The sequence below is a fragment of the Marmota marmota genome, unplaced genomic scaffold (assembly GCF_001458135.2).
Source record: "Marmota marmota marmota unplaced genomic scaffold, marMar, whole genome shotgun sequence".
Lineage (NCBI taxonomy): Eukaryota > Metazoa > Chordata > Mammalia > Rodentia > Sciuridae > Marmota > Marmota marmota.
Window position 1 is genome coordinate 18,099,682 of NW_026000142.1, and position 23,806 is coordinate 18,123,487.

General features: G+C 35.4%; 1 protein-coding gene across 4 annotated transcripts; it reads left to right on the plus strand.

The window, feature by feature from the left end:
- The first annotated feature begins 462 nt into the window (after window positions 1-462).
- On the plus strand, window positions 463-22,322 carry Spam1 (sperm adhesion molecule 1). Of its 4 annotated transcripts, XM_048786057.1 has the most exons (5): window positions 463-563; window positions 11,121-11,204; window positions 15,660-16,809; window positions 17,271-17,360; window positions 21,518-22,322. In XM_048786057.1, exons 3-5 carry the CDS (start codon window positions 15,856-15,858, stop codon window positions 22,136-22,138), a joined length of 1,665 nt encoding a protein of 554 aa, XP_048642014.1. In that variant the 5' UTR covers window positions 463-563; window positions 11,121-11,204; window positions 15,660-15,855; the 3' UTR covers window positions 22,139-22,322. The 4 variants fall into 4 exon arrangements, with proteins under 4 accessions (XP_048642014.1, XP_048642015.1, XP_048642013.1 ...); XM_048786058.1 differs by lacking the exon at window positions 11,121-11,204 and having other exon boundaries at window positions 484-563; XM_048786056.1 differs by lacking the exons at window positions 463-563; window positions 11,121-11,204 and adding an exon at window positions 7,546-7,644.
- The last annotated feature ends 1,484 nt before the right edge of the window (window positions 22,323-23,806 follow it).

The window sequence follows — 23,806 nt, forward strand, 5'->3', positions numbered from 1 at the left end:
ACCAAAATGCCAAAGTGGCATATTTTAGGATGGCATGTTGTGATGGCTTGTGTAATTTTCCCTGCCTGAAACGGTCATGTAATTTTTCTCACAATAAATGCTGAATTAGTGGCTGTAGCTGAGTGTTAAGAGATCTGAAAAGGCAGAGAAGAATGTATACTAGAAGGAAAATAGTTCACAGAAAAGAACAATTCAAAGCACATTTCCCATATCCTGTTTTCCCCTATTGTCTCCCAAATCTGGGAATGGGTCCGCTCAATAAAATGGCTGAGTCTCACTTGTTTGATGGATGGTGTTAATCTTCTCTGTTCAAAGGTAAAAATTAGTCACATTGTCTTATATGATTCACATACAAGCAGCATTTCCCACCAGTGATTACATAAACTTCTTGTTGGGCAGTCATGTATCTAGGATGCAAAAATTTTGGAGTTCAACAGAGGCTAAACTATTAAATTCTGATTGGTGTGCTTCCTGCCTTTTCATAGTGGTACTGAATTGTCAGATTCCAAAACTTGGAAATATGATCTTCAACACTGAAAATAACTTGGAGAAGCAACATACAAGTAAGTCTCAATGCAGTCTCATCTGCTTATGTTCCACGACTTTCTGAAAGAAAGTGCCTGAGTTGGAATATCTGACGTCAGAAGGAAGTAGGTATCTGAGTCCCCATTGCCCCGACCACTTAGGTAGGAATACTTCATATAGCTTATTGCCACTTGGCAAAAATGTCAGAGTTATTCCCGGGCATGGCGAGGGAGGAGCCTGCAGTTCCCTGGGTCCAGTCTCATGAACTTTGTCATCAGTTGTGTTGGCATCTTCACACCTCCATGTGCCTGGTATGTCTGTTTAAGAAATATTGTGAAATATTTGACACCAGAGGCCTGAAGTCTGGTCTTGACTACTATAAAACTTGTTTTTTTTTCACCTGGCCAAGTTAGTCCAGATTTGTGTTCTACCAATGTAAAAACTTTAAATTCTGGAGCATAATCAGGGGAGCAGCAGAGCTAGCCATGTCATGTTAAGAGTGGCCTGTGAACCAGACAAAACATTTGGAGAATTGGTAAAAGTTTTTTACCATCCAATGAGGTGCTGGAAGCACTTGTGACCTCCGTGAATGGTTTGAGGTGCAGTCATAGCATTTGATTGCAATATTGTCTTGGTTTATTAATTAGGAAGAATCCAGTATCATATTTGTGTTCAATACAAAGGGAAGAATTCCCTTCCAATGTTTTCATCTGACTAAGGGGCAACCTTGAATGTTCATAAAGGCCTTTTTTGGCCTGATGACCTCTCCAGAAGCACAAGCAGAGTGATGTTTTTCTGGCCATGTATAACCTACATGTGTCCATCTTCTCAGTGGTTCCACCACATGCTGTCCCTGGCAGAAATCAGAATATGTTTCTAATCTAATAATATGTTGACATCTCCAGTTGTCAGACTGAGTAGGTAACAAGGCTACAGTTTAGAAAACTGGTGTAAGGGGCAGTGTCAGGTTTGTGCTTGACTTGCTAAGAAAACGGCAAGGCTGATAGGAGGCAGACAAGTTTGAGAACCTACAGTGGAGGATCACAGGGAGAGCAGTTTAGATTGAGACAAGCAAACTCCAGTCAACTTTTCAATAAGGGTGGGGGGAAATGAAAGGTTTTGTTTAAAAAGGCTCCCCTCCTTTTTTTCAGGAAATAAAAGAGACTTAAAAGGGGAAAAAAGATAGAAGCAAAATTTCTTGATCTGTGATCTTGAGAAAGCTGTCTACTTTGTGATGTCATCTGATTCCAGAGCCTTGGAATTGGCTTGGAAATCTATACTATGAAGTCACTGTAGGGATGGTGTTCTAGTTATCCTGTAAGGGATGATCATCTGAGTCTAGCTTGGTGTGGATCACATGAGTCCAGAGGATTTTTCTTTTATTTTGATGGCAGTATAGGTGGTTAACGGTACTTCATAAGGTTCTTCCTAGCAAGGTAACAGTATATACTTTCCTCTAAAAATCTTGGTGGATACTTGACCTCTTGGTTGAAAGTACTGGCAAGGTTTGCTAGTCAGTGGAGGCCATTGCTTTTTGATTTAATGATAGACCACAAGTATAAAAGTTAGTTCTCATGTATAGCAAATCATCACATCACATCAACTCAAGTCTCCCTAACATTCACTCTATACAGAAATGAGAGGGTTAGAGATGCTGATTGATACAAGATCACACAAATCTATTTCAAAAGGGGTTAATTCATGTCTCCTAATTGGAGAAATCTGGATTTTTATAAGGTCCAAACCATTTAATGCTCTGAACCATTTGTCTTATTTCTTGACAGATATTTTTCCCTCAAATCCTTTTTGTTCAGAATTTTACATTCTCCTTGCCCTGATGATAAGGATGACATAAGGTATGAAATTTTAAAGAGTGCCATAGAATTTTTGTGAGCAAGTGGTTTAGTTTTGCTGAAAAAATGAGTTCCTTAGTCTACTTCCATTTGTAAAAGAATGCTAAACTGAGAAATAATCTCAGTTGTTAATTTCTTTGCCATTGTCATGATGTCAACATCTAGTTGGATAGCATTCAGTTCATCTACCAGACATGAGGACATCTTCCATTACTGGGAACAGCCTAAGCCTTGAGGTAAAGCTAGAAAATCAACACAGAGTATCATAAGGGAAGTATGGGCCATGGAGGATTCCTACGGCTATGTTAATCACTTCTAGAAGTTTGGCAAAATTTATAAAGAGTGCATCGGGGAAATAATTTGGCCAAAAATTCTGTGAAAAATAGGGCAGAACCATTTGTCTTTAGTTCCTAATTCTCCCTGAACCACATGTATGTCTCACCTGATGGCAGATAAGAGCAAGCTCAAAGATCACAAGAAAGTAGATTACAGGAAGTCTGTTTGGCCACCATATAAACATTCTGGTAATTATTTGAGAGTCTAATGTGTTCAGTTTTTTTCAGACTGCCAGCTGATCAATAATATCAGTCAGGAATAAAAGAAATCTATAAACTGGGTGGAGAAAGAAAGGAAAGGTGCCCATTTTCCACCACATATTTCTAGCTTGTCAGCCCTTTTGTTCTCAAGAGACATATTATCAGTGTCCTTGGTATGAGCCAGACAGTGAACAAATAGCAATTTTAGCTGGGAGATGAACAGTTTGTAAAAGGGTAGCCATTATATGCCCAAAGGCAATTGGAGTATCAGAAGAGACTAAGAATCCAGAGGATTTCCAGATGACGTCATTGGCATGACAAAATCCAAAAGCATGTCTAGAGTAGTATTAGTAGGGAAAGTTTTCTTTCTGGTCAGTATGTACACTATAGTAAGAGAATAGGTTCACTAGAATAGTAAGGTTCACAATAGGTTCACTTCAGGCTGAGATTCTGGAGGCTGATGTAAGAATTTCACTATTTGAAGGCTCTTGTCAGATGTCCCCCATATCTCAGCTGCAGCCTGTGCAGTAAGCAGGGTATCCTAGGCAGTAATGCCTTATTCTTACTTTCAAAACTGAAGGAACAAAAGATTAATCTTCTTCTGCTGTCCACAGTTCTGTAGCTGGAGCCTATGAATTAAACTGACAAAAGATAGATTAGCAGGAAGAAACCAAACAAATTTTATTTAGTATTTTTACATGTACCAGGAGCCTTCATAGGGAAACAACAAAGAAGACCCAGAAAAGCTTTTAGGACCAATAGCTTATATACTTATTTAAAAAACAAAACAAAACAAAAAACAAAGAAAAAAGAGGTTTAATCTTTTAGAGGGAACAATTTGTGGGAAAGTGACTAGGGAGATATGTGGGGAAAACGAGAGGAAAATAAGGGCTATTTTAGTAGGTTTGTTTGTATCAATTCATTTAAGCATCCATTCCCAATGTCCAGTGGTAAGAATGTTCTTTTTGTAGTACAGGGAGGGTACTCTGTACATGAGAAATGTCTTGGAGAAGGTCAAAGACCTATTCCTGCAACTACTGTTGCTACATCATCTTTAGTTCAAAAGAAACAATACGCCACAGTAGCATGTTTTAGGGTGGCATTTTCTGAACCCCTTCACATGTATTGTGCTGTTTCATGAACTTTTAAAATAATTTTATAATTGATTTATATAGTTGCTTTATTTTCCACAATTTACAGTTAAAAAGCAAACAAGTAAAACAAAACAACAACAAAAAAAGCAACACAAATAAAAATCTCAAAGCATAAAGTACAGTAAAGAAATCAAGTCAAACAGTTCTGGGAAAGGTAAGTTTTAGATTGACCCGATACTATGCCATTTGGTTCTAATCTAGAAGATCAAATTATCTAGTGCAGTAGTTTATACACTTATAGACATTACTTAAGGAATCCTCAGGCAGATAAGAATTCTCTTCTGATTGTTGAAGAGATTAAATTAAAGAGATTAAGTAACATAGCTTAACCTAGTTAACTAGAAAGTGTCTGCTTTTGGGACTCAAAACCTAGGTGTCTCCAATGCCAAAGTTTTTGTGTTGCAAAATTATTTGATTGATTCTACAGTGAAAAATTAAATATTTTACACTATCACTCACTACACCCATATATAAATACATAACTTTGAAATTATGATATATAAATTTTAGTTTTCATCTACAGTTCTTGGCTCATAATTTCCTTCCTAAGATAGGCCATGGAAAGTAAGAGTTTTTCTCCCTAAGGCAGGTCATAGAAATGATAATCATAGACTGACTTTCTGTCTTTGTGCTCACTATAAATTCTAAGACCCACCCCGTCCAATAGTAAGTCATGTGCCCCTCCTCTTTCCAAAGGTGTCCAGTCCCATAGTATGGAGGAAGGCTGCAGAGAGAGAAGTAAGAAAAAGAGGATGAAAGCTGAAATAGCCTGTTCTGCTTGGTTCCCTCACCTAGTTTGTTGGTATTAGATCACACTCTTGTTGTTCAATCACTTTTTGACACAGTTGTGCATTCTTCAACCATATGTATGCAATGAAGTCTCTGTAAAAACCCAGAAGGACAGGGTTGGAGAGCTCCTGGGTATCTGAATACACAGAAGTTCCTGGAGGGAGGTGTACCTGGAAGAGTGCAAAACTCCACACCCCCTCTCCCATACCTCATGCTAAGCATCTTTTCATCTGTGAACTTTGTAAGATCCAGCAAACTTAAGTGTTTCCTTAGTTCTGTTGGCTGCTCGAGCAAAATAATTAAATAATTAAATCAGGAGGATGTGTGGGAACCCTAATTTATAGCACAGGGTAAAACAACCCGGCAGCTCGTGACTGAAATTTGAGTGTAGGGGGTGTCTTGGGGTCAGAGCCCCCAACCTGTGAGATCTGATGCTATCTCCAAGTAGATGGTGTCAGAATTAAATTGGATTAGAAGATACCCAGATGGTATCCACTGAAGAATTAATTGCTTTCTTGCAGGCAGAGAGAAGTCTGCACACCTTTTGAGGTCACACACTTCTTATATGTTTGTTGTTGTGGTGTGTAAACAGAAGGAAAGTAGATACTTTGCTCTCCCAGTGCACGATAACTGAGAGAAGAGCTTTATAGAATAATATCCTTGTTAAATACCATGGCACCTGGTGGTGCTTTCTATCCTATTCCACTCTATTATTGTCTATTTTACTCATTTTTTTAAACAAAAACTCATCATAGACAATTAAAGTGATTTTATGGCTAATAGGTTGTGACTTTCAATTTGACTAAAATGCTAGGTGTCAGCTTATAATCACTTTCTTGGATCACTCTGCTTGCAGTTACCCTACATTGTGCCTAAAATACATAGGATTAATGCAATGATGTTTATTTAGGGTATGCTCTGAAAGTGCTCTTTGTAATAGGCTTTGGCCAGAGATGATCCCAAATGTGGAAGAGCTGACAGAGCCCTCCTGTGGAAGGTTTACTTCACTATTCTATTTTCCCTTCAGCACAGGCCTGTGATATGTTCCAGAATGTTCCACAATTGTCTGAAACCCTGAATAGTACCCGATTCAAAATATTCAGAGTTTTTACATATATACACGATAAAGTTTAATTATAAACTAAGCATAGTAAGAGATTAACAACAATAATAGAACAGTTATAGCAACATAGTATAATTATAGAAGTCATTTAAAATGTTCAAATGGTTTATTTCTGGAATTATTCATTTGATATTTTTGGACCATGGGCATTAAACTATGGAAAGCTAAATCACAAGTACGAAGGGACTGCTATATAATTTGTACTGAGTTTCTACACGCTGAGATTAATTGAGCTAGGTATGACTTTTTTACTATCCCTTCTTTTTTGTTGTAATCCCAAATTCTTTAAAGGAGACTTAGATTATTGCTATTATCACAAAACATCTCTGCATTGCCCAACCAGTGTTTCTGGTAAATACTTCTGTGCAATTCTTGGGTTAGGAATTCATCTCGAGATACTCCTAATCTAATCACGTGCATTGAAAGAATTCTCCACACCTGTTACAGCTGCATTGCTTATAACTTGGAGTGAATGCAAATGATCCATGAGAACAAAGCAAGATTTCAATGTATTGGTGGTACAAGGGAAATAACATTGCACTTTAGATTTACATATTTTTTTATAGAAAATACCTTAACAGGTATCATTTCACACATTATCATAGCATTCCTGGGAGTTGGATAGATCTGTGTATTGCCAATATACCTTTAAAAAGTTAAGTGATACTTAAAATTTGAATAATTTGGGTCCTCCATCTATTGCATAATGGAGTTAAAAATGGAAATAAAGTCTCAGTCTATCTACAGGTCTTGTCTCCTCAATACTTTCAGGTATGTGTGTCACCAGTCTCCAGGTTCTCCTGGGCAGATCAAAGACTCAGTTAAGAAAGAAGGGAAAAAGTGAAAAGTAAATGAGAGAAGAGGTAACAAATGATATTGTGAAGAAAGCACCGGTAAATGTTTCTAGTGCTGCATTGCATTGTAGTACAGGTATCCAGAGGGTGTACTACATGACATCATTAACTAAGGAGAGTGGTGGCAATTGGGGACTATCTGAAAGAATAGGATTAGAATAGGAGGAAAAAAATGATCTTTAAAAGTTTTTCGAATTGTAACCCGTAAAGTACATCTTCCAGCCGGGCATGGTGATGCACACCTACGATCCTAGTGACTTGTAAGGCAGCAGGATCATAAGTTGGAAGCCAGTCTGGGCAAGTTAGTGAGACCCTGCCTCAAAATAAAAAAAATAATAATAATAAAAAAGGGCTGGGGTTTCACTTTGTAGTTCAGTGCTAGAGACACCCTGGGTTCAATACCCAGTACTAGAACCACACACACACACACACACACACACACACAAAAAAAAAAATCTTCCATCTTCCTATCTATATAATAAAATAAGGTTAAAAGTAGCTATTACTAGTTTTCACTTTTCAACTCCAAATCTTGTTAATGTTTAAAATATTGTTCTGAATGTTTATGCTCTCCCAAAATTCATGTGTTGAAACTTAATCCCCAATGTGGTAATATCAAGAGGTGGGGCCTTTTGAGAAGTAATTAAGTCATGAGGCCTGAGAGTTCCTGAATAGGATTAGTATAAAAGAGGTAGGAGGGAACTTGCTTGTCCCTTCCATCTTGTGAGAGAGCTATAAAAGTTCTATGAAGAAGACACATCAAATAAGCTGGCGCCTTGATCTTGGAATCCAATCCCAGCCTCTGAAACTGTAAGAAATAAATATCTGTTGTATATAAGCTACCTGGTCCATGATATGTTGTTATGGCAGCCCAAAAGGACTAAGCCAGGCAGGGCAAACTGCATTGTGTCTAATAGATGTCCTTGTGCTTTGGTAATAGATTAAAAATAATTTTGTAAAACTGTAGAAAAAGAAAAATCATTTGGTCATTATGTTCATAGATGAATACTTTCACTTATTCACCCATTCAATTAAGAAATGATGGACCTCCTTCTATGTACCAGGCACTTTCCTGGGAATGAGGGCAATGATAGTGGGCTTACAGTCTCTTGTGAGTGATGTTAAGAAAATAGGTACAATTTTTGTGAGAACTTTGATAAATTAAAAGTGGCTTTGGTGATGATCTGAGTTAAAGGATTCTATAGATCTGTTTGGAAAGCCTGCATCAGTAGGAGCAACCTACTGATATATCTCTAGGCTCAGAGAGATATATCTCTAGGCTCAGAATAAAGACTAAAAATTAAAAAAAAATCTAGTTCAAAGAAATTTATGCAAGAGGTGGTGCAAGGCAGGATCATGGTGGCAGAAACATTCATTCATTTTATCCCCAAAGAACTTATAATCATCAAATCTTCCTTCCTCTAAGAACAAGAACTTTCATATTAATAACAAAAAATTTGAATTTTTATTTTCCTGTAGATTCTGACTGAAAAGCTGGCCTAGACTCAGTTCCTACACATTTCTTAAAAGTGGGCAAAGATATATGGTAGGAGGACATTTGGTTGCTAAAGATTTTAGCCATTTTTCTTTTAAAGAATGCATTCTTCAGATATACATCCTAGCATGATTTTTTAAAAGAAGTTAAGTAATAAACTGGTTAAAAATCTGGCAAAGATTTTTAAATTAGTCCTCTTTTTGAAGAAAAAATTTAGTACTCCATTTATAGGCTAGTATGGAGACAGTCTCCAAGTACTTTATTTAAGAAGACAATTACCTATTGTATTATCTTTAGAAGGTGAGTTGGTATATTTTTCTTATTTATCTTCTACATTGCTTAATGTATTCAACGACACTTGATGAGTTCAGGTCCCTGGTGTCTTTGGACAAAGGATTATGGGATAGATATTTGCTGTTTGTGTTTGACTATAGTAGCCATTTATATCTTTAATATAATCTGAATATTAAAAGATTTATTAACCACAGCTCTGGCTCTTCTGAGACATAAAAGGTAGACGTTATATGAATGGTTGAGAGAAGATAAACAGTGGTTATTATTAATAGACTTGTTAACTCAATGCTCATACTTTTTGGTCTTAGTGCTTTTGTGAATTTCATTGATGCAATGTACCAGTAATAACAATGGTGCTCGATATTCTTCTTAAACTTTTATTTGGCTTGGTACTAAGCCTTCTTGCTTATGAATGTTAGGCAGCTGAGCCATTGTAATCACTGAATTGGTTTCAGGTTTGTGAGGGTAGGATGCTGAGTTCACTGACAAAGTCTGGTATCACCTGGGGCTCAGCAAGTGCCATTGCATAGAGCATAGAAAAACTATTGTGTTTATAACTACTGATGTGAATTTAGAGGCCACTGGAGATTTTAGAGTCTTTATTCAATTACTTGGGCTGTCATGTCTGGGTGTGTCAGCCTCATGGTTGACCATAGAAGACATATTTGTCTTCTGAATAATGCTGGAGCTGTGGCTTCTGGATAATAAGCTTCAGTTTTTGTTTGAACATCTTCCTTTTAAAGTATCATTGTGGCTAAAATTCCGAGTTTACCGGAAGGCAAAGTTCATCAAGTTTATTTAGTTAGTCAACTAATTAATGCTTTTACATGCACAAGAGGGAGAACTGACAAAGATTCTTTCCTTGACAGAACTTGAATCAGGCTCATCTTACACTCTTTATGATTTGGTTTCAAACCCAGGACTTCTGTGTCCATCCTTGTAGAGTACAGTTCTAGCAAGAATCCTGCCTTGTCAGTTCAGCAAGAGTCCCAGAGCCTTCATATCAGTCCCTGATCCACTAGAGCATTCTTATGCTAATTTTCCATCCTTGCTAATCTGCTCTGCCATAGGCACTCCATAACAGATTGCCCTTACAGGGGTAAGGGTAGTTTCCTCATCCTCCAACATCCCCAGGTGATAGCTTATCACACCTTGTCCTCAGCAAGCCAGAACCCCCACTTATCTCAAATATTTTACTTTAGTAACTCTCTATCCACTGACCCCCACCCTGCTTTGTGGATATGAATTCCCACTTTTCCTTGTTGTAGCTGGAATTGAGCTCAGTTTTAAACTGAGATTTCATTTTTCCTGTTGCAATAGTTTTTCTGACTAAAATCTATTTTTACTACTTTAATTAAAAGCCAGCTGTGTTTCTTTTTGTTGTTGTTGATTGTCTGACAAACCTATGGCTTCTGATTGGCGGGCTTGGATTTTTGTTTGAACATCTTCATTTTTACAGTGTTAGCATTGGCCATAATTTCGAGTTTATTGAAATTCAAAGTACGTCAGGTTCTTTCAGTAACTCATTTAGTATTTATTGTCAACTGAGTTGCTCTGGAAGTTAAACAGTGACCCAGTCCTATAATTAAGTGTATATTATATACCATAAACTCTGAGGTCTACAAAGATATTTTGGAAATAGAATGTTATTGGCATCCTCTCCAAAAGAATTCCCTTCCAAGAATATAATTACTTACTTTCTTATTTTCAGTAAAACACCTTTGGTATTGACTACATATGCATTTTTAAAAACTGAAGTATGAATATTTTATAACGTTGATTTAATTTGCTTAAAAATTTCAACTTTTAGATTCATGTTTAATCAGACTGGTTTGCTAGATTCTTGGTGTAATATTTTCTAATTATATCATAGAACAACAGAATAAACTTACTGCAAAATTCAACATATGTAATTTTGTTCCATATTCCATCACAGTAATTAAATACAATTTGATGCTGAGAGCTGTTCTTGAGGGATTTTATTATTTTTCTCTTTCTGTCCTTTCCCACCTTAAGGAAAAGAATTCACAAAATAAGTATTTTCCTATGACAACTTATCAAGCATGGCTTCCTTTATCATTTTGAAAATACTAATTCTAATTTATTAATTTTTTAAGGAGACATTATTTTTACATTAAATGCTGTCCTTTTTTGAAAACATTCTTCTAATGCAGAAATCTGTCATTAACAAAATGCTGAACAATTAAAACAACTGGAATGAGTGCTTGTATTACTACTGGCCTCTTAAACTCATTTCAAGTGCTAATAAAAATTTATAGCATTCTTATGTTAATTTACTATCCTAGCTAATCTGCTCTGCCATAGGCACTTGAATTTGCTTAGATTAAAACACCAAACACACACACACACACACACACATACATTCACTCCCAAACACACTCGCACAGGTTTCCTTTCCCATCATAAAGTAACATATCAAAAGATTAAGTCTTTTTGTAATTGACTGGACAAAGGGCCACCTTTTCTCACCCAACAGGTTAAATACTGCATAGCTAATAGATTGGAGCAACTTCTGATCTATGACATCACAGAGGAAAACTTTGTCATTTTTACTTCATAAGTAAGTCATCCATTTTTCTTTCTACTAGTAGGGAAAATCAGGTGTAGTTTTGTGGAAAAGGATTAGAACTTCTGTAATATGCCACATTTTTTTCTTCAGACAACCTCCTTCATTTTTTTGAGAAGCATTTCTGGTATTTCATTATATCTGGTAGTGGTTAAAAAGATTAAGGATTAGCAATTTCTTTAGCTTTGACAATCTCCAGGGGTTCAAAACATGTCTGGTAGACACTCAGAAAGTTAAAACAAAGGCAGAAAAAAAAAACAATGAAAAGGAATAATAATAATAAAGAGTAACAGGAAATAAAAAGGAGTTGATAGAAAGTTACTTCAAATGGCACTTATTTCTCTTGTTGAATTGTTTATAATCTCTATTTCTGGCCAAATTATTTATAAAATATTATGATTTAAGAAAAAAAATTTTCTGGAAAAGTCTTGCTGAAACGTTAAAAAACACATGTAAATTTTTTAAGAGAAGAAATTTGCACATTTCCTGATTTTGCTTTTATGCTGATCTCTTATGTTTGTTCAAAATGCTTAGGTTGGATTCCCTGAAACTTGTAACTGGAGGTGATCTCAGCCTCCTTGTTGAAATTGTGAACCAAGCACTTTGTACTAAATGTGATTAATCTATAAGGGTAATGACTGTGGGGCCTATTGCTAACAAGGGATTTTTGTTTTTATATTTCATTTTAAAGCATGACTCCCATCATATTTATGAAGTAATTTATATTAAAACTACCTTCATTATCCAGAGGCTTCCTAAGCTGAGGGCTATTTGTTCAGTATTGTAACTATGTATATTTGTCCTGGGGATATAGGGTAATGGAGACTAAGGAGGCTCCTTGTGAATAACTTAGACCTTGGGACTCTCTCCTTTGCCCTTTGCTCCTTTTGGTAATGCTATGCTTTTTTTTTTCCCCACCAGTTATAATCTTGTCTTAATCAACATTTGCCCATATTTCTAAACATTTCCCTTTATGTGCATAATTATAAGTCTATGGTAGTTTTAATGACAGGAAGGTGTGTCTGAATTCAGTTCTTAAGTCCACTGAGATAACAGATACATAGACTGGAAATACCAAAAGGATAGATTCTGGAGAAAGTGGCCTGACTGACTTCTTTATCTGTTAGTCATGATTCTCAAGAAGAAAGCATTTATCACAAAAACAAATCATTTGCTGTGGAAAAGCAGAGAATTAACCAAGAAATTTGGTTTCTTTTATTCCCCTCTGTTCCCAATTTCAAAAATTTGACCCATCCCATAACATCATATTGTATACCTTAAATAAATACAATAAAATTTAATTGTAAAAAAAAAAATTACCAATCACCAACTCCTTTTTCATAAAAACATAATCTCCTTCTACAAACATTCTGATGGGGAATAGGAAAATTTATGGTCATTATTTTTTTTTTTTCTGAGGAAGACGGACAGTTTGTCCTTGCAAACTAATTTTTAGCATTAAATTTTGTTTTGTTTCCTCTTCTTATTTGAGAAAGTGTATGGTAATTAGATGAAAGAAGACTAGATAAAAAATATATAATGGATTCTCTGGAAGTATGAATATTATTTCATATATCTGAATTTTCTTCAGCTCCTTAATTATGGGCTTACATGTTTTTGTATGCATCAATTTAGAGTGTAAGTGAATTTTTAAACTTTAATTCACACAGTAGTTTAGGTATGAATACCTTTGCATGTTACTTCACTAGCTTTATGTTGCTTCATTAGCTGCACAAATTCCCTCAGTCTGAAGTATGGCATTTAAGCATTTCTTACCATTGAGTATTGAAATTACTTTTTATCTTTTCTCATTTTATAGATTTGCAATACACAAAGATGAATGCTACATATGTAAGTATCTACACATAGCTGTATAATTTTTATTATAAACTGCTTTTGGAATTCCTCAGACAAGACATTCCTGGTTCAAAGGATTTAACCAGCATGAGTTCCAGTGATAAAATTTCTTACAAGAAGAGTTTAATCTTAAATAGAGTTGCAAATGTATTCAATTCTTAAGTTCTTAAATTTTGAAAAAAAATTTTTAAGGGGGTGTAATCGGCTTACCAATGTTTTAAGAAAACATTGAAAACCAGACTGCTTCTTGCCTTGAAACTAACTGCAAGACAGGTGCAGTGGTTGGCTGGACGTAGAAAGCAGGCTTTTGGACCAGTACCATTGTTGGGGTCTTAGCTGGAGCACTTTAGAAACAATTATTCCAAAAAATGGGCAAGGAGGACACTGAGGAGGCAACTTTAATAGATTTAGATTGAGTACAGATCTTAGGATCTTAGTACAGAAACACATGAGATAAGAAGTGATATAGATTCAATGTATATGGAATATATACATTCAGATTCCATATATATGTATATATACATATGCAATAAATATATATTAAATAAATAGATCCTTAGGGATTGAACCTAAGGTCTCACACAGGCTAGGCAAGTGTTCCATCACTGAGCTACATTCCAAGCTGCAATTTTAAAGTAGTTTTGTGCATGGACCAGATTTCACAGTGTGGAATTTTTCATTTGTAGCTTGATATTGGTGCTCAAAAAGTTTGGAATTTTTGAGCAGTTTGGATTTTGTATTTTTGAATTAGGGGTGCTCAACCCCTGTGCTAGTGGATAGATAAAGGTCAGCTATTATCTGGGGTTAAATCAGTCCCAAGGAAATGAGGTTCTCTAGCAGATACTTTAAATAAAAAGAAGGCACTGTTCTATATCTAACTTCTAAATCTATCCTTAGTTCTGTGTCCTAAAACTTTGTTTGAAGATTTATATTAAAGAGACATTTCATCCAGTTGATTTTTGAAGGAGAGAAGTGGCTACCTATTTCTGAAGATTTCTATGGGTAGAGATCTTATCAGTAGGTTCATTCTACCCTAAAAGTTCATGTTTTTACTTCTTAATATTAAATGATCATATGGAGTTGAGGTTTGAATATTAATTTCCTAAGTTTGGCGTTTCCTCTTTCCCTGAGACACAGGAAAGCTAATTCTTTATTTCATTTTCTTTTCCCACTCCCTGCCATTAAGCTATTGGTGTAGATAGATAGTAATTGAATTTTTTTGGAGATATTACTCATAAGATTTGTTGAAGCTTTACCCTGAATAAGAAAGTTTATAAAGGTTTAAACTCTAAATATCTTTAGCTACTCTACCATTATAAACATGAGGGAAAAATTATGATCTTTAAAACATGACACTAATCATTGTTTTAAGATTATGACTGTTGTTATTTTTAGAATATTTTCTATGAATGGCTAAGTGATTTGCTATGTAAGGACAACATTTTCGACAACATAATTCTCATTATTTCTCTATGTAGTAGTACTATCTCGTTAAAGAGAAAAAGCCTTGTTTCCTCCTCAAACTAATTTTTTTTTAAACAAACAAAACATTTAAACATGTCTTCTTAGGTTGGGGATATGGTTCAGTGATAGAACACTTGCCTAGTATGTGCAAGGCCCTGGATTCAATCCCCAGCACCACAAAAAACTGAATAAAATAAATAAATAAATAAAATTTAAAAATAAATAAATAAAAATAATAATGTCTTCTTGCAGGTAATTTTTGCAACTATCAAGGGATGATTAATGCATTATTTCTTATCCTTGCCTCAGACTATTTTATGGCCCTACAAAATTTGTCTATAGCACTTCACTTTGTCTCAATCAGAATAACCACACAATCTTGCTTATCAAACACTATTAAAAAGCCAATATTTATATCTTGCTTTTATTAAAGTAGGCTAAAACCAATTCTTTAAGTAGAAGATGTGGAGTAGTAAAATGTTTTATTAACTTAAACTTAAGAGAGTATATTACTGTAAGATTTTGATCCATCAGTGTTCCAAAAAGTACTTTGACTTGTCACTTGGTAGGAGTTTTTGGTTGATTCAATAGTTTTGAACACACTTTTGATTTATTTCTTCTGACAAAGTGGATTTTTTCTTCTTCCTTTCTGTCCTACTTAAAAATAAATAAAAAGAAGAAAAAAAGAATTAGGAAAATATGAAATTTTTTAATTCTATGAGAGGTTCTTTTTAATATTTGGCAAACCACTAAAAAGTGGTCTGTCAAGAAGAAATAAATGAGAATGAGATTTGACTTGGAATCTATATTCATTCAATAGGCTTTGCTTGGTCCAGCATTCTGTACACCTGGAATGGCAAAAGGAAAAATAATTATATTGAATTCTCTGCAGGCTCTGTTATGATTTGAGAAAATGAGACAAATGTTAACTAGTATATAGAATTTGTATCACACATAAGTGAAATTCATATTATTGACTTAAACAAAATCGTTGGTCTTTTATCTGCTAAAATGGAATTAAACTGTTTTCACATAAAGTTGAGAACCTGGTAAAGCTTACTATCTTGGATACAGTAATGTACCTTTACAGAAAGTATTATATTTCCTTTTTTTTTTTTTCATTTATAGATGATGCAACTTTCAAAACATTGCTGAAACATGAAACAAGAAGAGTATTTAAATATAACATAATTATTCTACCTCTTTACCCATCAAAGTGGCCTCATTATACTATATTTCTTCTGTGCTCATATCTTGCATCAAATATTGGATAAGCTAAAGTGTGGAAGAAGAAATCACTGTTTTTCATCGTCATTATTCTGCAATGGGAATGCTGACTTTGAATCATCTATTTGTTGGGAGCTTTGTTGAGTCCAGTGGAGCATCCCGTACAGTGTTCATCTCCCTTCTGATTCCATGTTGCCTGACTGTGGATTTCAGTGCCCCCCCTCTTATCCCAAATATGCCTTTCCTCTGGGTCTGGAATGCTCCAACTGAAGCTTGTACTGGAAAGTTTGACGAGCCGCTAGATATGAGCCTCTTCTCTTTAATAGGAAGTCCCAAGAAAGGTATCACAGGGCAAGGTATTACAATATTTTATACGGACAGACTTGGCTATTATCCATACATAGATAAGACAGACACAAGTGTGCATGGAGGAATCCCCCAGCTGGGGTCCTTACAAAAGCATTTGGACAAAGCTAGGAAAGACATTTTCTTTTACCTACCAGTAGACAACATGGGCTTGGTTGTCATTGACTGGGAAGACTGGAGGCCCACCTGGGAAAGAAACTGGTCACCTAAGACTATTTATAGGGAAAAGTCTATTGAGTTGGTCCAGCAACAAAATTTACGACTGAATATCACAGAAGCCACTAAGATCGCCCAAAAAGAGTTTGAAACAGCAGGAAGGAGATTCATGGAAGAGACTTTAAAATTGGGCAAATCAGTTCGGCCAAATCACTTCTGGGGTTTTTATCTTTTCCCTGATTGTTACAACCATGACTACAAAAAATCCCATTACACCGGAGCTTGCCCTGACATAGAAAAGAAAAGGAATGACGATCTGCACTGGTTGTGGAAGGAAAGCACCGCCCTTTTCCCATCCATTTATTTGAACAGCAACTTGCAGTCATCCTCACTAGCGGCACTCTTCTCGCGAAATCGTGTACAGGAAGCTATTAGGGTTTCTAAAATGATTAATGCTAGAAACCCACTTCCAGTTTTTGTATATACCCGCCTGGTTTTTACTGATCTTACTTTGCAATTCCTTTCTCAGGTAAGTAAATCAAAGTAGCAAAGTTTCAGAGTTATGAAACAGGGTCCATACATGGTGTGCAGTGAGACCGAAGAGCATTTTTGTGGGAAGTAAAGTTTAGCTTCTGATGTCATTTAGTCATACGTACAAGAGTAGTTCTAAGTCATTATATATATGAATGCAGAATGAGAATATTTTCTCTCTTTCATGTAATATCATCATGTAATCTCTCAGCAACCATGCAACATTAGGTAGTATACACAATATAGAAGCTCTATCTCTTTTTTTCATGGGTCTGCTCTCTTGTCAGTAGAAGTAATTAAGACAAGAATTCTCTATTCTTTTTTAATAAAAGGGATGTGGATGAAGAAATATTTAAATTACTGTTGTCAAAGCAGCAGGCTCAGCTTTGTAGTTAATGTCCTGTGCATAACACTTTCATTTTGTTCCTCTCTGCTCCCTCTTTCTATCACTTTCACCAGGTTGACCTTGTGAATACAATTGGTGAGACTATTGCTCTGGGAGCCACTGGAATTGTAATATGGGGAACTCTTAGTTTAGCACGGAGTATGGTAAGTTGAACTGGTAAGAAAAAGATGAAGATATTTCTACCTTTAATGTTTTGGAGAATTGTTGTGTGTTAAGTAAGAAAATCAGTGTTATGCTTGGCAGATAGTAAGTAGTAGGTGCTCAATGAATATATGCAGAATTGAACTATCTTGAATTTGTTTGGTTAGCTTATAAGGCAAAGAATATTCCAGTGAGAAATCAGAAATTTGGTGAGATTAATTGAAATTCCCTGAAGCTAGATGGCTTGTTAAGTAGCAAAACCAAAGCCATGATTTCAGTTTTTGGCGTGGAGTTTGGTGTCAGAAGATGAGTGTCTATTTTCATTCTTGTTTAATTTTCCATATCAGGTCTTTGCCCCTTCTTCAATCTTTGTGACTTAATGAAAGTGAAAAGCTATATATGTGGACACTATTAAATTGGAGCCAAACTTTTCCTTTTCTGATGGATATGGAAATACTAATGGTGAATGTCCCATGGAGAATTTCACATGCAGTTCATGGCCTGAGGTCCTGTCCTCAGAGCATAGACATTGTACTCTAAGACCGGTATTATATCTGTCTTATGTCGTTTAGATAGACTGGCAATATTCTTACTTTGTTTAAAAGTATAGTAACATTTGTGAAATTGTTTTAAAGTAGTCTCAGAACTTTTACCTATTTTAAATAAATATATTATCTCCAGTTTGATCTCTAATGAGAAAAAAGAAACAAAATACAAATTCAGGGAGAGATATATGTCTCTAGGTAATACCTTTTGTATGTGAGAATATTATCTTAAAATTGTGATTCTCCTAAGTATATTCTCAACTTTTATTACTTGTTTTTCCAAATCCATGAACCCCTTTCTTGGGGATACTATTCATTCTATGATGGAACCATTCATGCATATTCCACATAACTTCCTTAGGAATAAAACCACCCTTAGTGTTTTTTAAAAAACTCCACCCTTAGTCTGATGAGTAATGAATCAGACATTTCACAATAATTAGGATGTTATGATATACTATGTAAGTGTCACACTTGTTTTCTAATGTCACTTTAATCTTAGATTCATATTCTTTTACTGTGCCTCCCAAATCATCTTCAATATTATTCATTCATGCAAGGGGCATGGTGAACATCTATAATTCCAGGCACTCAGGAGTCTGAGGCAGGAGGATTCACAAGTTTCCAACCACCCTGGATGATTTATTGAGTCCTGTCTCAAAATAGAAAAGAAAAAGGGCTGGAGATATTGCTTAGTAGTAGAGTGTCCCTGGGTTGTATCCTGAGTTTTAAAAAAAAAATAATTCAGGGACAGTCCTTTGACTTTAATAGGATTATTTAATTAATTCACTATTTAAGGGCACTGTCTCAACATTGTCCCTTATAGACACTGTTCCATACATTTCTGCTACTTTTCCCAATTTATGATAATTTTGAAAGTTAGTGTTATCATTACTTCTCCCTTTTTACATGTCAATAGACACACAGGTCACTTGTCATGTTTCCTCTGACCATTGAGAAATTGAGAAACTGGTAATTGTAGATTTACTTGAAGTTGCTGGAAGTGACCTAAAACAAGAGTTATGTAAACCATTTCTTTCCACTCCTTTTCACTAGACCCAGCAGTGTGATGGAGCCTTTTTAACTGGCCCCAGCTTGTGATACTTGATTGACAAATATTCAGAAATTTTGTGAGCCAGTTGTTAAAACACTGTCACTATTAAAAAATTAAATCATACAAACTCATAATAAAGTAAATTATTTTAAAAACAAAGGTATTCAAAATGTACTGATTAGTACATTAATAATACATGTCTGAGGTTATTTATATCTGTTGGAAATATATCTATTGCCTCTATATAAAAGGAAATAATATGTAACAGTTGCTACCTCATAATGCACACCATATTGTGTAATGGTGGTGTACTCAATTACCAGTTCTGCATTCAGTAGTATCAGATTGGTACTTGAAATTGACCATTGTAGGAGTATCTACATCATGATAAATTTTCAAATGTTGTAAACTAGCCCTTATTAATTAAAGAACCAGTTTTAGATCTTTCCATAGGCTACACCTTATTTAGACTAATGGGTTTCAAATTATTCTCATCTTTTTACTCCTCTGTTTACCTACCCCTATGGATTTGGGGAAGCAACTGCAATGTCACCTGAACTTGGTATAAATTCTTCTATGTCCTTGATATTGGGAATGTAATACTGAAGAATATTAACAAAGTCTTTGCATGCTTAGAGTGCATCAATAAAAACATTTGGAATGATAAGTACTATACAGAGAATTAATAGAGAGATATGAGTTAGCAAGAAAACTTTCTGAGAAAGGTACGTCTAATTATAGAACTGTCAGAAGGACAAGATGGAGTAGTCAACTATGATAAAAATTGAGGGAAAGAGCCTTCCAAGCAGAGGGAACAGTAACGCAGTTTGAAATAAACCTGGTATGCTAGTGAAACAACCACTGTGTTGAAGGAAGAGTGGTGGGGAGGGTTGTACAAAAGAAGGAAGGGTTACACCATGAAAGACCTTATGAAGTCAAGAGAAGTTTTTATTCTAAACTCCAAGCAAATCCATTAGAGAGTTAGAAGGCAGATGGTTTTATTAGTTTTCTATTGTTACCATAAAAGTTATAATACCTAATGTCTTAAATAACAGATATGTATCACCTTTCAATTTTGTAGATGAGAAGCCCAGCAGGGTCTCCACGGGTTAAAATTAAAGTGGCAGCAGATTGCATTTCTTTCTAGGAGGTTCTCCAGTTGCTCATCTGGGTATTCAGCTGATTTAGTTCCTTGTGATTATAGCAGTGAAATCTCTATCATCTGAAAGGCCATTGGCTAATGGCCTTTCAATCTTTGAGAAGTCCCTACACTTTTCAGCTCCTGCTTCTTTTCTTCTATCTTCAAAGTTAGCAGTGGTAATTTAAGTTTCTTCTACATTTTGAATCTCTCCACTTCGTTCATCTTATCTTTCTAACCCAGCTACAATCATTTCTGTACTTTCAATGACTCATGTCATTAGATTGAACTCTTCCAAATAAGTCAGGTTAATCTCCCCTTCACATGCTATATTCACTCAATCATATCTACACAGTTTCTTTTACAATGTACATTAACATCATTACATGTTGTGGATTAAGGTACAGCCATCTTTGAAAGGTCATTATTACTCTAACAATAGATGATATCAGCTCAAAGAAAGTAATAAGAAATATTAAAAGGATGAGTGGGAGCAGCCAGTACTCTTTTACTTGCCTGCCAGGGTACCTCCACCATGCCCTGTGGTCTGCTGAAGGAATAACAGAGCCAGTTAACTCAATGAAACTGCTGAACATCAAAGTGACTATCTTTGATGTCTTTGAAAGGTTGATGTCCAGATTTTAAAACACCCCTGTCTCAAGATGAATCATTTTAGCCATTCATCATTCATACTCTGCCAAATTTATAAGAGAGCTGTCATTACTCACACAAAATTTGACTCTTATGTAACATTTAATCTAAAATATACTCAGTTGAACCTGTTTGGTTATTTTGAGCCATTTGGAATTTCTTTTCAGTGCTGTTTAAATGTGTCTGACAAATGTGATTCTTATTACATTTATTTATAACTTATTGAGGGTTAATTGAAAATACGTTAGGTCCTGTATTAAGATTCATATACATCTTTTCTTTTCATCTTCAAAACAACCCTTTGAGATAGATTCCAAAATTACCTTATTTTATAGGTGATGAAACTGAAGCATAAAGAATAACCAAATTATCTAATCAAGGTCACCAAAATAGGAAACTTAGAAGCTTGAGAATCCCTAAGTTCATAAAGTTGTTATTGATGAAACCGGAACTGCAGTCAGGGCAAATGAACCCCAGGGCAGATATTCTAACAGCTGTACAATTCTATCTGCTTGATTAATTTATGAATTATTGAGGAAGACCAAGGCTTGGATATGTTAAGCTTCAACAGATCAATTATTCAGTGGCATGAAATGGCATGTGAATGTTACAAAAATAGTGGAAATAACTTTGTTTTTTAAGGTAAAAAGAGAAAATGTTTCCTGTTTTTTGGTGTGTCTGGTTTGCTTGTTCTTAAAAAAATGCTTATTGCTGTGAATTAATTTACATGCGAACTAACTTATACCCTGATATTGTCTTATAATTCTACAGAAGGCTTGCTTGAACCTACAGGATTACATGAAGATTACACTGAATCCTTACTTAATTAATGTAACCCTAGCAGCCAAAATGTGTAGCCAAGTGCTTTGCAAGGAGAAGGGAATTTGCATTAGGAAAAACTGGAATTCAGATGACTATCTTCACCTCAATCCAAGTAACCTTGCTATTCAAATTGGGCAAAATGGAAAGTACATAATACATGGAAAACCCACATTTGAAGACCTACAGCATTTTTCTGAAAAATTTCATTGCAGCTGTTACACTGACTTGAATTGTGAGCAGAAATCTGATTTAGAAGAAGTTAAGTTTATTAATGTGTGTGCTGTTGAAGACGTTTGTATAGACACCTCACTAAACCCAGATTCCAGTAATAAGACTCCCCCCTGTTTGGAACAAGAGACTCCTCCTTCCCAAAATGAGAAGAATGAAGGTTTGGACATTGGGGAGAGCAGTGGGGAGAGCTGGGAGAGTGGGGAGAGCGGGGAGAGCGAGGACAGCAGTGAGTCCTTCACATCCTCTGCCACAGTGTCTCCACAGATTCCTAGGAACAACATCAGTGGAGGACTCTTAATTCTATACATGTATTCACAGCATTTGAAATATTTGGCATAGGCTCGTGGAAACTAAACAATGCAAGATAGTAGGTGTCATCTTACAAAAAGAAATCCGATTTGAGTTTCAAGAGCAAAAGGTCTATTTTTGTATCAAAGACTGATTGCAGATTCTATAACTCTGGAAGGATTAGTTTTCTTCTGAGAACAGTTGAATATTTGAATAAAGCCAAGTTAACTGTAAATAAATGCCTCTATGAATAGTTTGTGATTTGTTAAAAAAAATACAGTCAGAATAAGAAAATATTAATAAACAGTCATAATAAGCAGTCATAATCATTAAAATCCAAATAATCAAATAATGAATAATAAATAATAATTAATTAATTACTAATAAATGGAATAATACAATAATTAATAATTAATAATAAATAAATAATTAAAAGTCAAGAAAATGTTAAGGTGTAGTTTTTAAAAGGTAGCATGCCATATGTACCAATCTATCTCACAGAACTATGGTTTTTAGCTATTTTCCTTTTGGAAACAGTGCTCCAACTGTATTTTAGGGAAAGGTAAATTTTAGAAAATGATTTCTCTATATTTGCACATAATGACGTCTCCAGAATTCACATTTATAAAAATATTCTAATTTTCTTTTCACTTTTGATTGTCATACCTAAAATGCCTCATTTCATCTAGGTATCCATGTACTTGGGCATTCATATCCTTCAAAGAGCATTTTATCCAGTGCTCATTCTCTGCCAGGTTGGGCACTAAGAGTCACAGATGCAAGATGAAGTGGCATGCTTCTTGCCAGCTGAGTTTCTTTTGTTTGAAGAAAGCAGAAATTGAGTGTGGAAAACGATAACATAGTGTGTTGTAAATGCTATGATAAGTTTAGTATGCTCTGGCACGCAAATAAGAATTTGGTGTGTCAGAGGTTCCTGAGAAGAGGTAGTGTGTAAGTTGCCTTAGGGTTACACAGGTATTAGGTAGTCTCAGAGAGAAGAATCTTCAGAATGGAACACTGAGTGTGGTGATGAGTCATTTAAAGCAGATGATAGCCAAATGATGAACCACACTAATAAGCTAGGATTTCACAATAATGACAGTCTCAGTCTTTATACCTGCCCAATATTCCCCACTTCTATCAAGTGCTCTAGAGTAAAAATCTGGAGGACAGGTATTTGTTCTATTTTGCTTACAGCTCTACCTTCAGTGGTGATGAACAGTACCTGGGTTTTCAGGGGGTGCCCATTAAGCAGTTGTGGAGAAAATTAAAGCCAATGGAGACTCACTAAAAGATTTTAAACATGAGAATGGTTCTGACCACTTTTCACAACCTGAGAACTCTTGGACCAATGCTGTCCTCAGAGTTTTTCAGCTGTCTCCCTCATTCTCCATTTTAATTATGATTCTTCCACCCCAACTGTGTTTTCATAAGTTAGTCATGAAAAGAAACAACTTGATAATGACCTGGGAAAGACATTTAATGGGCATCAGAGTAAAAACCGATTAGGACTTAGAAACAAAGGAGGAAGCAAGGCCAATGGAGAGGGAATGGATTTTGGAATTGTTTTAGCTTTTTTGCCACTGTGACCAAAAGACCTGACAAGAATAATTAGAGGAGGAAAGGTTCATTTGGTTCACTGTTTCAAAGGTCTCTATTTAAATGACAGCTGATTCCATTGCTCTGGACTCAAGGTGAGGCAAAACCTGGTGGAATGTG